At 42.8% G+C, this 17,754-nt stretch overlaps 1 protein-coding gene across 7 annotated transcripts; it reads right to left on the bottom strand.

The window, feature by feature from the left end:
- Positions 1–361: 361 nt before the first annotated feature.
- Positions 362–16,854, bottom strand: rbm26 (RNA binding motif protein 26). 7 transcript variants are annotated; one of them, XM_042081185.1, is made up of 25 exons: positions 16,692–16,854; positions 16,420–16,527; positions 15,764–15,882; positions 15,483–15,643; positions 15,080–15,165; positions 14,641–14,894; positions 13,959–14,240; positions 13,608–13,844; positions 12,941–13,081; positions 11,765–11,902; positions 11,558–11,669; positions 10,677–10,836; positions 10,103–10,264; positions 9,560–9,685; positions 9,272–9,340; positions 8,893–9,015; positions 8,689–8,763; positions 8,130–8,294; positions 7,037–7,141; positions 6,522–6,728; positions 5,807–5,893; positions 4,992–5,105; positions 3,486–4,692; positions 1,642–1,742; positions 362–1,227 (listed from the first exon to the last, which is right to left on the bottom strand). In XM_042081185.1, exons 2-23 carry the CDS (start codon positions 16,476–16,478, stop codon positions 4,606–4,608), a joined length of 3,069 nt encoding a protein of 1,022 aa, XP_041937119.1. In that variant the 5' UTR covers positions 16,479–16,527; positions 16,692–16,854; the 3' UTR covers positions 362–1,227; positions 1,642–1,742; positions 3,486–4,605. The 7 variants fall into 7 exon arrangements, with proteins under 7 accessions (XP_041937119.1, XP_041937120.1, XP_041937117.1 ...); XM_042081186.1 differs by having other exon boundaries at positions 362–1,742; positions 3,486–3,590; positions 3,781–4,692; XM_042081183.1 differs by having other exon boundaries at positions 362–1,742.
- Positions 16,855–17,754: the final 900 nt, after the last annotated feature.

Here is a 17,754-nt window from a genome sequence, read left to right as displayed (position 1 = left end):
ACACATACACAGCGGCACATGTGTGTGAGTAGGGGGCAGGTTGATGAGTGGCCCCATGGGGCCGTGATGCTGCTTCTTTATTAGAGCTGTGGGGGCCACAGGACATCAGAGCATTAGGGCTAATCTCAGGGTGAGAGGGTCAGATGTTGTTGGTCCAAAGAGAGATTAGTATGGATATACAAACACACACACACTCACTCACACACACACACACACACACACATCAACAAGCTGAAAAACACATCCATGATTTGTTATTTCATTAAAATGTGTGTATACTGTATGTGTCCATGTAAGTGGGATGGGTGGCTAAAATACAGCCTCAGCAAATGCACCAAGGAATCTATCTATCCAAAGTCACTAGATTTTGTGTTTTTTATTAACATCTATTGAAATCCAGGCAAACAAATGCTAGTCTCCTTGTTTTAATTTGATTTCAACAAGAAAACACTTGATTCACTTCCGGAAACACATGCTCTAAATCATTCCTATCTTCAGATCCCCAATAAGATACTGTACAGCTCCACTGAATGTGACACCATATTTTGGTCTCTAAACAAACAAGGACAAAGTGCTTCCTCTAATCACCCTCTCCACTCCATCCCTAACTAGGGTCAAGCACTGGGATGATCCCTGACCTCCAGTCAGAGCCATCTTTAACCTTCGTTACAAGTCTGTCACAAACAACCATTCAACTCCTTGCAAATCACTGTGCCAATCAATGATGTCCAGTCACTTTCCTCTTTATGTGCATGACAGTTAAACCCCAACAACCTTCTATTTATCGTTAAAAAATAACAGTACTGGCTGTATTAGAAATGTGAAGAGAAAATGTAAATGGAAGTTTACTAAAGAAAATGGAGGTTTACTAAGTGTTACAGTTGAAGCATGCACCAACCAATCCTGCCGCAACAGTGCAATCTCCTCAACTGAGAGAAGGCCTTTGAGTCCCTGACAAAAAATAATTTCTAAGCCATCTCATTTAATGAAGCCATTAAAATACACCATGACCACAGACTGGTTCAGACAGGACTAAAACATGAGTCAGTGCTCCAACAAAGTTTGTGAAGTGCAAAGTTTGTGAAAATGGAGGCTTACAAAGTGCCACAGCTGAAACATGCTGAAGTCGCCACAGCGCAGTGTCCTTTGCTGAGAGCAGGACTTGGAAGGCCGACCATCTTCACCCGGCTCCCTGAAGAATCCCAGTCCTGGGAAGCTCCGTCAGGCCTGTGGGGTGCAAAGAGGGGTTAGCACCTGCACTACACTGTCATACAGCACCATCATGTGGTCGGCCTTTGACATAGACAATGCTTGTCAGGTAATGAATAAATTGAATGCACCTTTAATTTGTTCATGTTTAAAACAAGCTATAAGATAACTAACAGAGCTCTCCCATACATGTTGTTTTTCCTATTTAAATCATACTGACAAAATATAATGAAGAGAGTATGAGAGGGTAAGACAGAGGGGAAGACAGAGACACAAAAGAGCAAGAATTCCTCTTAGCTTTGCTACAGATGAAGATTTCTGTCTGTGAGGGGAAAGGTGTGACAGTGTGGAATTGTGGGTCATTTCAGCTGTGTGGCCCTTAGCATCATGCCAATTCCCAGCAGCCTCTCTGATTTATGGCTCTCATTTCACCTAGACGCCAGGGTTCCTGGGATTTGTGGTTCATTGGAGGGCAGTAGTTTGCATGCAAGGGCCACCACAAGGTCCATACACCCATGGCCCCACCAACAGCACTGGACAAAGCAGAGAAGACGATTAAGTATTGAGTATTTCACTTACTGTTTGCTACTGATTAGAACAGTATGTTTTAATTAAGCTATTATTTTGTAGTATCATCCTTTGAACTAACAATCGTCAAATTAAAATTACTTTATCCAGCCACAAACCTTCTCCACCGCATACTTTAATCCAAGTGAGATACAATAATAAAAAATGACGGAGGACTCTTCTGGCCCCTCGTGATGATTTAGGACCAGCGATTAAGTCTCATGCTGAGATCTATGGAGAGGCCAACGGGACGCGGTGTTTAAGAGGACATTGGAGATAAACACTAAATTAATCATGTTTCGCCTGAAATTTCTGGGGAGCAAAAATTTGCTTATGGAGGATCATGATCGCATGAAATATTAACAAGCTAAGAACTGCCAGGGAGGGTGGGCAAGGGGTGGGGGAGGTTAGTTCTCAACACATATACACACACATTCTCTCACACACACATACAAGAAATAGGAGGTCTCGTAAACAAAGAGTTCCTTCCTCAAGAGCTACAAAGAATTACAACCAGCGGGAAAGTCTGTTTTGCGAAAACGGGTTTTGTGCAAAGGGGAAAAAAAAATAATCAATATGCAACATTTCTGAGATGCAGGCCACACGAAAGGCTCATTCATGAATATGGATTAATATTCTGTAACAGCACGTGTCACATAAACATGTTTTCTCTCCCCTGTGGGGGGAAACTACATTAGAGGTTGCACAGTAAAAAGAAAAATAGGCCTTTAGCTTGACAGCAGAGAAAAGTTTTGGCCATCTCAATTTTTTTGGTCAGCTAGCCTGGTGATGCTCTGTTCGGGAAAAAAATAATGAGCCATTTGTCATGTCGACACAAATTATAACGAAAAGGGTATTTTCAAGTGGCCATGACCGTATTAAATTCATTAGTGGAAGCTTTTGGATGCAAATTTGTTAGCCTTCACAAATGGTGGCATGAACTTGTTAGCCTGCATGATGGCAGGGAGACAAGCTGACTGAGGAGTTCGGTATGGGGGTGGGGGGGGGGTGTGGATATGACCACATAGAGCAACGCAGACATTCTTACCCTACACCAATGTTGGAATAAATTCACAAGAGGTAAATTAAAATGACCACAGACTGGAAAGGTCAGGCCGAAGCTGCCGGATGGGAGGGTGAGTGAGAGACAGAGGTCCAAGCTCTGGGCCCAGGGGTAGCCTATTTAAACAACCCCCAACTGGGCCGAGCTGCTGTGGCGTGCAAGTCAAGGCTAATGGCAGAGTGAAGGCGCATGGGGGGGGGGGGGGGGGAGGTGGTGGGGGTTTCTGGAGAAATGCCAAATCGAATTTGTTACAATTAGCTAGAGGTGTGTGGCAGGAACCCAGGTGAGCAGGGGGAGGAGGTCATGTGTGTAACTGTGGCCAGACATGAAACTGATTGGGTTATCAGTTTCTGTGCTATGGAAGTGTGACGTGATGGGCCACTCTGTGTGCGTGGGAGGGGGAGGTACTGGCTAAGGTGGACATGTCTCTCAATCATCTAAAACTGACCCCATCAGCAGGGCTACATCTAAATAATGAAAGCAGCAAACTTTGGTAAGACTTGCCCCAAGATACTGCAGCCAAACACTATTTGTAGCCATAGTTTCAAACTAAATCACACACATTTTGATAATAGACTATTACTGTTATTTCAAGAGGTAAATGTTTATAAAAAATACTGTACAATTTCATTCATGACATATTTACAGTGGAGTATACAAAGACAGTTCATAAACAGCAAACAGTCCATCTGGGTTGTGGGAGAAGTCTTCCAGTTTCCGGGTAAAGCAGCACCATCCCCATAAGAGTTGTCTGGAGAGGAATAGAGCAAAGGACAAAAACAAGATGCATGTGGTCATCTGCATAACAAGAACCAAAGTATGGAATAGTACATTAAATTATGACCAAAAAGGTGAAAGACGTCCACGCAGTAAAGCGGCTCAGCTATTACCTCAGGTGCCTCTTACCTTAGGTCATGCCTCGAATTTACCAGACTACTCACCAGGTGGGATGAAAAGGAATATGTAAAGTAGGATTCCACAATATGTGGAAGTTTATCTTGGAATATTGCTTTTTTGTGAGAATTGGGGGTGGGGGGGTTGAAATGGTCTTTATTTTTTTCAGCTTTTCCATCTTTTCTTTTTTTTCTCATCTTTTTTGGCCATTTAAGGCATAGGTGATCTCCAAATGTTTTTTTTCCTTTTCTTTTCTTTTTTTTTTTAATCTTTTTTGACAGCTGATTTTTTTCAGACCATTTCAATTCTTTATTTTCTCTTTTTTACATTTCAAAATGAAAGCCAAGAATCCAGAAGTGTACAAGAGCATAGTCATACAAATCATTAAAATTTAAGACATAAAATATGTACATCAAATGCAACAAAGCTGTACTATGAGGCTCTTAATTGCTAAACTATGTTAAAGCACCTCCTTCCATCACAGGACGTCTAGCAAACGCTTTAACAAAAACCAGTCGGCAGTCCACCCAAAGTCAGTCATAATGTACCCAAATAATCCAGTCATTCATTTAAAAAACAAACAAACAAACAAAAAATGCATCCTTTCAAACAAGCAAGCCTTCACACCAAAGAAACCTTTTTTACAGCTTAAAAAAAGTAACATTGTGGTATATACATGAGTCAAATTTCACACACAAAGTTCTACCGCCAGCCACTTCTCCCCCCACCCCTTCCAAATTCACCTCTGTAGCACACGTCTGTCTGGTCTACGGAGTTAATAACAGCAAAGGAAATGTGAGTAGACTATTAAAAACAATGTCAGCTCAATGCAGCTTGTTGCCGGGCCTTCCTACTCCTGTTCCTGCTCCTCCTCATCTCCGCCATGGGCGAGATTCATGATCGTCATCCTCGTCGTCATCCTGCAACAGCACGTCATCCGCCAGCGAGTCCTCCTGGAACTAGCAATCACAAAGTAGAGCACCAGATGACTCACTTTGGTGCAACCCAATGACCAGCAGCATGCTAAGGGCTGGCGAGAACACCTGATCTGTCGCCCACTAATTACTGTTACTAGTCAACCAGTGAGAAACCTAACAAGGTCAATCCAACCAATCACATTCTCACAAGACAACTGTGAAGGCTACCAGGCAGATACATAGGGTCTATATCTAGGCCCATAAGTGAAGAGAGTCAGTTAAAGCACAATGACTGAACCAATCACAGAGGAGCTGGACGTGAGACGGGCATGAGAGCTCACCTCCTCCTCCTCTGGTTCGGCCTCCTCAGGGTCACTGGTGGTGAGTGGCACAGGCGGCTTGTGCCACGACAGGCGCAGCAGTTGGTTATTGAACCTCACACCATGCAGCGCCGCCTGGGAGAGAGAGAAGAGAGTGAGACAGAGAGACAAAGAGGAAGACAAAGACAAATTATGCTCATGCAGTTAGTACTGTATATTAAGTCAGTTTATCTTTATAGCACATTTAACATAACAGGGATGTGTTTCAGATATGAAAGAAACAACAGACACTACTGGATAGATAGAAAAACAAAAGAGACGATAGATAGATAGAAAGACGATAGATAGATAGATAGATAGATAGATAGATAGATAGATAGATAGATAGATAGATAAAATGTAAAGCCAACAAAATAATGATTTAAACTCAAAGTAGTGGAAACAAGGTGATTATTATTGGTAGTAATTGATCTAAAACTAATAATGAAATAGAAAAAAAATAAATAAAAAAAAAAATAATAAAACAAAATAAATAAATGAAGAATGCCCTAAACAAATAAAAGCTAGCGGAAAATGTTGTTTAAATTACATTTAATATGAATAATGGGGCAGGACGATATGGGTAGGGGGGGAGACTATTCCAGAACCAGGGGGCAGCAACAGAGGTTTTGAGGCGCAAGTTGGGGACAGAAAGGAGCTTTTGGAAAGTAGACTTAAGTGACCTAGGGACAAAGTAAGGACTTACATAGAACATAGAAATATTGTTAGTGTGTGTGTGTGTGTGTGTGTGTGTGTGTGTGTGTGTGTGTGTGTGTGTGTGTAGCAGATAGACTCACCAGCTCTGCTTCAGCACGGGTCTTGTAGGTGATTATGGCATTCTGACACAAGTCTTCCATCTGGCAATCCTCAATCTCCCCAAATTGCTTTGAAACAAAACACCAGCATTCACAACGGAACCACACACAATTATCCAAGCATGTGCAAGAAATCCTTCGGCCACATGATCAACACCAGTGGCGGAGAGAGAGACAAACTATTGCAATAGGGTAAAACAATAAATACTACAGAATCTATATGCATAAACATTACCATTTATATCGGACATCTTGAATTTTTCACTTTTGCATTTGCATACAGGCGATCTGATTGGCTGATGCTTGCGCTGGCACTTGAAAAGTTGAACTTAAACCGCAAACCATAATTCAGTTTGGCAACGCCTGGCACTAGTCACGAAAAGAGAAGTGTTGACGTTGATGCCCGTGTGAGCATTTCATAAGTCTTGTGTCAAATTCACAGACTAAAAAGCTGAATTTCCTTGACTGGTAATGAATGGCAAAAAATTACCGTTGCTCTGTGCAGTCAACAACCAGCCACCGTATCTTAATCACATCAATTTTTATGAGTTTTATTCACCATTTCAGACATTTTTGCAGTTTGCATTCCTGAAATTGCATAACTATGATCACATACATGAAATACTGCATGGACTGCACCCCCAACCCAATCTGTACATAGACACACACAAATCTGTATGAATATCATTCAACTCACTGCAAAGTGTGGCAGAACGTCTACGCGGTCTGCATCACTGAAGCCAGTGATCTCGAGCGAGCGGGGCCGGTGGTCCACCACTGCGTGCACTGACTGGCCCCCACGCCCTCTGCCCCTGATCCCACGGCCCCTGCCCCTCAGAACCCCACGACCCCGTGCGTGAGCCCCTCGGCCCCGCGCCGTACTCAAGAGCCCCCGCTTGGCCGCCTGGGAGGAGAGAAAAGAGAGGGAGGGATGTTAAGTGCCACTATCAAACCCCACATTTTGTTTGTCTCTCATATTAGATTATATTATCTCTTTGTGACTACATCTACCTGCTCCCTGCATTTAAGCAAGTGCTTCTATTGTGAAGTACCTTTATGCCCTTTGTTTGCTACCACTAAGCATCATTCCGAAAATGTCATATCATCATAAACACTTATAAAGTGTACAAAAGTTAAGTCTCCTTAATCCCGGTGTTTTCATGCATGTGTGTGTGTGTGTGTGTGTGTGTGTGCGCGTGGTGTGGACATTGCCTCAAGTTGGAGCTGTGTGTATTTGATCTTCAGCTGGGCGGTATCCTCTCCGGCCTGGGTCTTCTTGTACAGGTCCATTTCTGTGTCCAGAAGCTCCTTCTGTGCCTGTCCACAACAGTACATATCAATACAGACTCCACTTAGACAAAAACTACCAACACATGCCTTGTCTGCCTTTGAGAGTAACTTTGACATATGTACAGAAATATCTATGCCACTGAATACTGTATTTTAAAAGCAATGAAATGTTTTGTTCAGATGTTTACAGTGACTGTAGCTGGGTTTCCATTCCAGCTTTGCACAAAACTGGACAACAAGTTAAAAAAATAAATAAATACATAAAAATGTGGGATTAAATGTGGAATTTATCTTCTTGCGATACATCATTCCAGATAAATGGGACAATGGCTCTCCCCACATCTGAGTTTTGGCTATTTAACTTCAATAGCCTCCACCAAAAGCCGTGGTAGTCATAAATAAAGGCTGACGGGAATGTGATGGGAGGAAACAAATATCGCTGCTTCATACTTGGCAGCGACAACGTATGACAATTCATGGAGGGTATAGTTCAGAGTTATCAAGTATAATATGTATATATTTCTTGGTGCAGACTTGCACCGATGTCTTCACCTCGAACCAACTATAAAAATAATTCAGACCACACAACTTTTTCAATGTGTAATGTGACTCACCTGAAAAACCACCTCAAGCGAGTGTATACACATTTTTTTTGCCATATTTTAATATTTTCTCAAAATTCATTTGTTTTTATAACACGTTTTTTCATTTCAAAATTAAGATATATATTTTCAGGATTAATTTAAATCTACTACTAACTACTATCTGCCTGAGCTTTCAAAGTAACATAAAAGTGTGAGGTCTGAACTTTAACAACCTGTACTGTATAGAGATACCAAGATTATGGGTACGTTAGGCCGTTTACATTGGTTTACATGGGCATGGATTGCCGCGGATCCCCAAAATGCTTTGCGTTCACCAATGGGAAAATGGCATGATGGCACGACACATTCTCAATCTCTATTGTAGTAAACACTGTCTGCAGTATTGTTAGAGGAAGGTGGCTGCTGTGTACCTGGGCTTTGCTCTTGATGCACTTAAGCATGCTGGGGCTGGCGAGGCCTTTGATCTCCTCCTGGAGTTTGGTGATGCTCTGAGTGAGGGTGGTCAGTGTGGACTTGATCTGAGCCTTGTCCTCCGCCTTCATACTCTTGTTCTTCTCCAGCTTGGAGATCAGCAGCTGCACCACACACACACACACACACACAGGGTCAGATATGAAATCACTAACATCAATAACATCCCTTCACTGAATCCCTCTAAATGTCTACCCAAAATGTCCATCAAACTCCATTCTCTACTCTTTACAAATAGATAGATAGATAGATACTTTATTGATCCCCAGGGGAAATTCAAATCAGCTCCAAGAAAGTCAACTGACCAGCATTCAAAGGATCAATAGCTCAAAACAAGAGGCTAAGTATCTGCAACTGTCTGGGACTGCCCATGACAATCTTAAGGTTGGTAATATCAGGATTCTGCAAACCTGCTATGTGTCATTGGCATCCACAAAGACCAACTACCCAGCCACCTACAGAGTTAGTGTGTGCAGAGAAGTAGAGGCGCTCGCTCACCTTCTGGGCCTCGATGTGCTTCTCCAGAATCTCCTGCTTCTTCTTCCTCACGTCCTGCTGCAGCTTCATGGCTTCCTGTGATAGAAAGAGGATGAGGAAGATGGGCACGAAGAGTTCCCACATCTAAACCTTCTTTGTGCACAACACACAGACTCACACACACGACTAAAGGAAACTCAAGCACTATTGTCCTGATCCACTCACCTGCTTTCTCTTCAGTGCTTCCTCAGGAGTGGTCGTGCCCATGTACGACGCTCCCTTGTTGACAGTTTTGAGTGCTGCTGGGTTGAAGACGGTCTTTGTTAGCCCCATGGACGGAGAGCAGACCTAAAGAGCACATCAAAAACATCAGCACAGAGACATGTTAGGAGAAAAATAAAAAATATGTTGTCACAATATAAATATCAGTGGAACTTGCAACATACATATGACTGTAGATCATTTGTTGATTACATCCCTTGAAAAAATGACCTTGCACAGCATGCATGAACTTATGATGCCATCTGGTGGTTATTTGAATGCATGGCAATCATTTGAAAATGTGATGTTTGCCTTCAATGTACAAACAATAACCTGCTCTTACCTTTCCTCCTGGAGCTGCAGGTCTCACAGGAAACCCTAGCCTCTCCTTCACGGACATTTTTGATGCATTCTGTACAGTGGAACCAAGAGTGGAGCAACAAATGTTTTAAGACCTAGTCGATGTAAGAACACACTTCTGCTCCATGTACACTTACACCACTCTTGAAATAAGTTAATAGGCTTTTCAAGAGGGTGAAATCTGCTTGATTTCACTGACCGGATTTATTTTATTTAGTCTATACAGTCAAAATCAACACACACACACACACACACACACACACACACACACCTGCGAGGCAGTGTTGGGGTCCTGTGGTAGCTCAGAGTTGCAGGCGGGCACTGGGCCCAAGCGGTCCTTGACCGACTGTTTGGGGGTGGTGGCTGGGACATCCTGGGAAGGCTGGATGCCCTGCTGCTACAGCGAGAGAGGAGGGTGTTACCATGGAGACACACATTTCCAAGATGTCTACACAAATGAGGTTTAGGTTCATGTCTGAGGAATTTGTATAGAAGTGGTGCAGTAAATACAAGATGTGCCTAGACCCACTCCCCCCACTTATAAAGCCATGCTATGGTTCCAGAATTTAAATAATCCAACCAATTCAATCACGCACACAGTCATAAAAAAGATATTTCTGCTGAGACATGCCTTGAGGCTCAGACACAAATATCAAAAGGCAAGGACTTCCGTTGTATGACAGAATTCTCTCTGACAACAGATGTATGTTATTTCAAAGAACAGAGAGGCGCTCCTAGCAAAGGCAAAACGGTAGAAATGGCAGCGTTTCGGGAATTCTTTTTTCTTGCTTCTCGTCTGCAAGCGCATGGTTACCATATTTTGGGATGTGTGTGTTGGTGGGGGGTCATCTCTGTGCCAGTTGACTTTGATGAAGCGGTTGTTGAGGACTGCCTCAGTGCTCAGCATGGCCCGTTTGGCCTCCTCATAGGTGGAGAACTGGATCAGAGCCGCTTCCGAGTCATTCCTGTAAGCCACCTACATACACAGACAGACAGACAGAGAGAAAGATAGACAGAGAGAAAAAAAGAGAGAGAAAAGAGACTTATTTTATTCATGAAAAAGGCAATACAGATAAAATACATCTAGTCATGGGATCAGCTGATTGGTGCCGTACTAAAACAGTTTTTACATCTAGTCTTGGATCACTGATACACAACACATGTTTACTTATCATGTGATGCCAACCTCCATGTGTCATACATACATGGTTCAACTAACTACTGTTATACCAACAGGATCACCAAGTGGACAGCTAAACTAGACAATGTGTTCGGGTGAGTTTATGTGTGAAAGTATACATACTTTATGTGTGAAAGTATACATATTTACATAAAAAAAACAGTTTTGTTTGTATAGGTAAGACAGTTTAATGTGTGCACACACTCACCTGTAGGTTAACGATGGTGCCGAATTTACTGAAGTGCTCGTTGAGTTTGCTGATGTTGTTCAGCTCGGGTGGGATCACACGTACGTCCAGTTTGGTGTTTGCCAGGCTGAAGGGATTCTTCTTATGGAAGCCCTGGTGATTAGGCTTATTGTAGCTTGGCCTGTGTGTGTGTGTGTGGTGAAGCAAGAGAGGATTATTGGAGGTTCTTGTTTGAACAGGATGGCTCAGAAGCTAACCTGGTTACTTAGAGGTGCGTTCAAATTTGCAAACAAATCACCAGGTGAACGTGTTACTATTTGCCTCGGGTTTTTGGCAAACATTTACAAACACTTCACAAACAGTCTGAGGAGCTGGATGTGAGCTTGATGAAGGTAACGATGCAATCACCGTTACAATGGAATGTTAACACCAAATCGTTCAAATTTAACTGTTCAGAAACAAATATTTGCCACAAACATTTACCAACGTTTGCCGAATTTGAACGCACCTCAGATGTTTTACTGATGTTTGATGTTTTACTCTACATCACAAATGTGCAATGGGAGATGAACCTATGACCTGTTCAAATCAAATTCAAATGAATAGTGGCTAGTTATAGGCTCAACGCATCATATAGTGTGATTTGTCACATGCTGTTTTTCTATAACTATTGGTAGTTGTTAGGCCAAGCATGCATTTCTTGTGGTTAACTCTACTCCTAATAGAAATGCCCTAGCTTTCCTGGTTGAAAGGTATAACAGACAAAAATTGACTAAGGCAACCCAAATAAAATCTCCTGTGACCCAGTCTTTGGGAACTAATGGAGTAAAATGCCTTAGTGATGACCATCTAATCCAGGTTACAGACAGTGTGTGTGTGTGTGTGTGTGTCACCAGGCTTACTTGTCTAACCAGGGCTTCTTGACAGGCCCTGGCCCATCGTGAGGTCCACCTAATCTCTTCCTAGAGTCGGATTCCAAAACAATGCGCATGTTGTTGCTGTTGGGCATCTTCTCTGTAGGTCAGGAATAACAACAAGTCAAAAATATGGGCCAGCCAAACTACCACAATGACAACTTATAGTAAGTAGAATATGCTTCAGTGTCAGACCTCTTGGCTCTAGGTCCACCCCTCCCATTGTCAAGCCAATCAAATTGGACCTCTGTGGGTTGACACGGTGACGGAAGATGGGTCTACTGCCACTCATGCTGGGAGCCTCTGGATTGTATCCATCCATTTCAAAGGAGTCTACACACACACACACACACACACACACACAAATTACATACCGAGATAAGGACAAATACACACCGCAGGAGTTTTAAAAGTTATAACTGAGTGAAATTACAAAAAAATTCACATCACATGCAAAGTCAGCGCATAACATGATCCTGCACTCATCTTATATTAAGATCAAAAAATCTTTTTGGTATGAAGAGACTTACCTAGCGCTCTCTCGAAAGATCATTTTTACTTAATTTAAGAACACTTAGACTTATTTTAAGGAGTCTTATCAAGACAAAACTTGCACTGGCAGGCAAATTTGCTTAACGCACTGGCAGACAAATTTGCTTGTTTTCAGGGTGAGACGTCTTAATTTAAGAAGAGTTTGATTTATTTTAAGTCAAATGATTTTACGAGAAAGCGCTAAGTATATATAGGTCTTTATACTGAAAACAATACCAACTAGATTTTTTTATCTTGATATAAGATTAATACGACTTGGTTAGATTGTATTAGATAAGCAGTTTTTGTAGTGTGGGGTCATCCTGCCAGCATATTTAAAATAGAAAACAGAAACTCAAGATGGCAGATGCCAAACTGAAATAGAATGAGCTTCTCAACAATCTGTCTTGGACGGCTCTACAACAAGGGTATCAGACTCATATTAGCAAACAAGGCATATAGCTTTATCATGTACTGCGGTCATACATTGCTTTCGTTCTTGAAATACCCTACCTTCTATGTCAGTCTTTCTCTTTTTCACCTGCATAGAGAGTATATGGCTACGCCAACCTAATCTAATTTTTGGTGCAGCAAACAGCATTTTCCATTTCTGCATATTCCTTCCTGAGGAAGGTTTGTAGTGCTAGGTTTCAATAATTCATCATATCATAGGAGATATTGCTCATTAAACATAGTCCATGACAACTGTGAATGTGAATATCTAAAAAAAAGAAAAAAGAAAAAAACCTGGTCTACACATTGGAAGATTGTATTGTAGAAGAATGCTCTTAAACACACCAGCAAGTAACAAACTAACAAAATCAGTCCGGACAGACTTACCAGAGGTGAAGAGAGGGGGAGGGGGCTGGGTGATGGGGGGTCTCACCCCTGATGTAACAATGGTGGGCACTGAGCTGGTAACTGAGTTGGGAGGGGCGTCCATGCCTGACGGCTGCAGTGCTGGGAGAGGGGGTGGGGGACCTGGGGGAGCAGCACAGAATCACATTAATATAGACGGCAGATGTCAATCATGTATAGCAGGGCTATTCGATCACAAATTCAGTTGGGCCAGATTATCAAACAAAGAAATTTAGCCGGCCCAAACAAATACAACATACAAATTTATGTATTAAAAACAATGTTTTTTCATTATACACCTTTTGAATTTGCTCACATTTTACACAGGCACGTCAAAAAGTGCATAAAACTTTTTGATGTGTCTGTCAGATGTGATCCTTGGTCAGTTTGGATTGGAAACCGACAGGGAGTGAAATGCACGCTCTGGCACTATGAAACCATTCATAAATTTGGAGTGTTGATGAAATTATTGTCCGTTTATTCAGAGCATAACACTCTCAGAATGTTCAGAGCCAACTCTGAAAACAGTGGCAGGAAGATAGAATTTTTTTCCCTTTTATATTCCCTAATATATTTCAACTTTAAGTTAATCAGAGTCTGTGAACTTTAAGCAGTAATCCATGACTTCCTTTTTCGCTGAGGTTCATACCTGCGACAGGAGGGAGGCTGGGTGGCATGGTACCCGGAGGGGGTACAGGCGGCCTGAGGTTGACAGGCGTCATCAGGGGTGGGGGAGGGGGCAGGCCAGGCGGGGGAGGACCATCCACCCCAGGGAGAGGTGGAGGCTGGAACGGGAGGATGCTGGGAAGGTTTACATCCTCAACCACCACAGGGTCACTGCCGTGGTCAAAGGGACACATGTCCCCCCGCATGCAGAAGCCCTTCTCTAAAAGAGGGAAAGCATGGAGAAATAAAGAAAAAAAAAAAACTCTTAGAATTGAGATTTTGGAGTATAGAGAGAGTGCAGTTGTTCACTTTTTTCCGACTTTTGTCATCTTACCATCATAGTCCCGGCAGCGCTTCCTCTGTTGGGGTACAGCTCCTCTGGCGTAGGGGGCGTGATCAAGCTGGTGGTCTGGAGGGAAGTCAGACCAGGTCTCCGTGGAGTTGTTGCCATGGTGGGCAGGGGCGATGACTGTGATGGTGCTGCTGAGCGTAGGCACAGGGAAGTGGGAAGAGGAGGGGCCAGGAACCAGGGGGGGGTTGGAGTAACCATCGGCCGGCCCTGTGTCCGGTCGTTCAGCACGTTCGTGCTCGTACTTGCTCTTCCCAGAATCCCTCTCTGAATGGACATAAATCAGAGGCCATCACGTCTGGTTATGACAACTTATATAAAGCTTTTTGTAAGAGACCTGACTGATGGAACACATTGAATGCTTCCCCTATGCTGGTATGCCTAACTAGGCCAGTTTGACTACATTTGCATTCTGCAATTTATAATGCAATTATTTCTATTCATTTTTAATCCAAATGGTGTCTAGGCAACTTGTGGCATTAATGCACTTTGAACACACAAATGTACCTGTGTTTCTGGCTTGCGTTTAACATACTCATTTCGTAGTCATTTTTACACAACCATGACCAGCAGCACGTTCTCCCTCATGCCAACATAACCCACATCACAATCATGAAAGTGCAAACGCATTGTATTTTGTGCTGATTCACCCAGCCAGTCCACTCACCTCTACTGCGACCAGGACTCCTGGACCGTGAGCGGCTGCGTGTGCGGTCGCGCTCTCTCTCACGGTCACGGTCCCGCTCGCGGTCTCGGTCACGGTCGCGGGGGCGCTCTTTGCTCCGACTGCGGCTGCGGCTGTAGGAGCGGCTACGGCCCCGTCGCCGGTTGTAGCGCTCCCGGTACGAGTCGCGCCTTGGCAAGTTCCGCTCATACTCCCGCTTTCTGGAGCGGTCATCCTTCTTGCGGTCATCCAGTCTTCTGTTGGATTTAGGGGTGGAATTATAGAGACAATGAGAGAGGCATATGGATTGTCAGGCACAAAAATGTAAAAACAGAGAAATAAAAGGGGAGTGAAAGTGAAAAGGAGGGCACCATGGACAATTATGAGCATTCTAATTGGGTCATCCCGTGATCAGGGCCATGATTATTGGTTCAGCTCTTACCTGCTGTCTCGACTGTAGCGGCTAGGCTGGGGGCTGTGGTTCACCCTCCTGGAGAACTTTTTATCTCGGTCCTCCTCACGACTGGGCTGTTTGGGCAAACAACCACAAATAGGGGTGTTTATATTGCACTATTTCTTTCACTTCACCTCTTTACTGCAACTAGTTTGCAAAGGTTGAGATTGAACACGTTGGGATCTAGTCACAATCAGGCATTTATTTGTATGAAACATTAAGAAAACAATTAAAGTAAACAATGACTGAAAAATGCATGCAGTTTGACTGGTTATATTATAGTGTACTTTAACATATGCATTTACTAATTAAGTAGCCACTTTCACCCAAAGCAATTTACAGTACCCCACACATTTACCACCCCAAACAATTCCCTCTGCCCAATCCTTTCCTGGGGCCTGCGCACCTCTTCTTTCCTTGGCTCATCCTTGTCTGTGCGCTGGTGCGAGTCGGCGGGGCGGCTCGTGGAGGCAGGCTGCTCGAGGACAGGCTGAGGTAGGTAACTCTTTGAGTTCAAAGCTTCAAAAAGTTTATCCACAAATGTTTGGGTCTCTGGAAGACAGCCATAAAGTTAGAATGAAAACTGAAACCAAAATGGGCAGCAATGTGTTCACTGTTGGAAGGCTTTGGTAAAACTATGATTTGAGGCTTTATTCATAGATCAAAAAGTACCTTTCTGTAGAAATACATCCAACTGGTCGTTGCATAGTGCTTTCAATTCCTTCTCCGATTTATCTTTCTTTACCAAGGCGACAACATACTTCGCAAGGGCAGATGGGTCTGCATCACAACTACAAAGTAGATAAGAAGAAAAATATGAATGAATGGAAAGAAAACTGTGAAAGGCATGATCTGTCATATCAATAATGAATGCCTTGTTTACTACATGTCCCGAGTTATGTAGCTGAAGGTGCAAAACAGTGGGTATAGACCATACTCACTTTGACATGGCACGTATACATTACTTAAAGCAATGCATTATGCTTCTTGCTAACCATTCACACCATGCGTGCTATCCAAAGACTAGCTATTACACCTTTCATGACAATTAGATCAAGTAGAAACACTGACCGACTATAGATTACAGACCAGTCCACAAGCTACGTGGCTAACTAGCGTGTTTATTAGCCTTTCAGGCACACTGGGGCAATTTGGGTCACCCTGGGCTACTACGTGGTGGTTTAGCAAAGTGTTCTAATTTAGAAAAAAAATAGGGTTTTAATTACAACCACATTTCTTAGGTAGCTCTGTCCTTACCAAGTCACGTCAACGTTAGCACCTAACCAAGTAAACGTTCACGTTAGCTGGCTCGATTGTTTCCTACTTACATGGGTTCAAGCGTTTTGGAGAGCCACGTCTTCAAGGCATCCAAGTTTTCAATGATCATCTTAGAGATATATCACTAATTATCTCCAGGTCTTCGGGGCTGAAACAATCTGGAGGAACAAATTATAGAAATGATTAACGTTAGCCAGGCAGTCACCTAACGTTAGCTGTTAGCATATCTAGGTTCTGTCCAATGTGCAAGTGTTGCCCAGCGTGGAGGCCCAGCGACGTGATTAAATGATTTTGGAAGTGTAGCAGCTATATTACTCCTCACCTCAGCAATAACTTGAGTGTCTGAACTGGAGAATAGAGCAAGGTAATTACAGGCGTTAAGCTTCCGACATTAATTTGCCGGGCTAATGGCAAGTCATTTGATATTCTTTCAGCTGTTCAGTTTTTATCAGGGTTTTATTCCCCTCTTACTTTGTAGAAATGGCGACTGTTTACTCCCGTTACAGAATATCGCGAGACTTAATCAGGCCCCAGGCATCAATAATAATAGGTCTGAGGCCTGTTTCTGTGACAATTAATGTCATCACAGCCCTCTACCTTTAATTCCAAATAACATGAGAGATGTGGTGTTTAGTCAACATTTTTCACTTTTATGAAAATGAGCGGCCAGATCTAGGAAGACTGTTGGTTGTTCCAAACTTTTCCATTTGAGAATGATGGAGGCTATCATGCACTTCCAATGCTGCAGAAATTGTCTTGTCTTCCCACAACCCTGCCTCACAGGTCTACAGACAATTCTCTCGACCTCGTGGCTTGGTTTTTACTCTGACATACACCATCAACTGTGAGACCTTATTTAGATGTAGGCTATGCCTCTCGTAGTAACGTCCAGTGAACTATTGATAGAAGTAGGATGCGCCAGATCTCAATCGCAAGTGTCATAACGAAGGGTCTGAATATGTAAATGGAATTTTTCAGTCTTTTATTGTTTTATAAATTTACAAAAAACTCCAAACACTTGCTTTTTGTGGGGTGTTGGAGTAGATTGATGAGGAAAAAAATTGATGATAGATGAGTCTGAAAGATGAGTCGAAGATGAGTCTGAAACGATAGATAGATAGATAGATAGATAGATACTTTATTGATCCCCATGGGGAAATGCAAGGTCCCAGTAGCTTAAGACATCACACACAACACACACTACAACATAAACAAGATGATAAAACTAGATGTACCGCATAGCGGTACAAAATATGACCGCCGCTCAGTCCTACATCCGTTCCGCGAAAATAAATCACACTTCAATTTGTCTCCATATTTTACTCCATCCCCCACTCTTGAAACTTTTGTGTATGCTTGTTTGGCATGCCTGAGTGTGTGTGTGC

The sequence above is a fragment of the Alosa sapidissima genome, chromosome 23 (assembly GCF_018492685.1).
Source record: "Alosa sapidissima isolate fAloSap1 chromosome 23, fAloSap1.pri, whole genome shotgun sequence".
Classification (NCBI taxonomy): Eukaryota; Metazoa; Chordata; class Actinopteri; order Clupeiformes; family Clupeidae; genus Alosa; species Alosa sapidissima.
The sequence above is the reverse complement of the archived record's forward strand: the minus strand, read 5'-3'. Positions and strand labels throughout refer to the sequence as shown.

Coding starts and splice junctions, on each gene's coding strand:
- rbm26 (XM_042081183.1), bottom strand. CDS start 16,478: ATGATCATTGAAAACTTGGATGCCTTGAAGACGTGGCTCTCCAAAACG. Junction 8,764..8,892: donor AAGCACTGAAGAGAAAGCAG/GTGAGTGGATCA, acceptor TTTCTATCACAG/GAAGCCATGAAGCTGCAGCA. Junction 5,894..6,521: donor ACGTTCTGCCACACTTTGCA/GTGAGTTGAATG, acceptor TTTGTTTCAAAG/CAATTTGGGGAGATTGAGGA.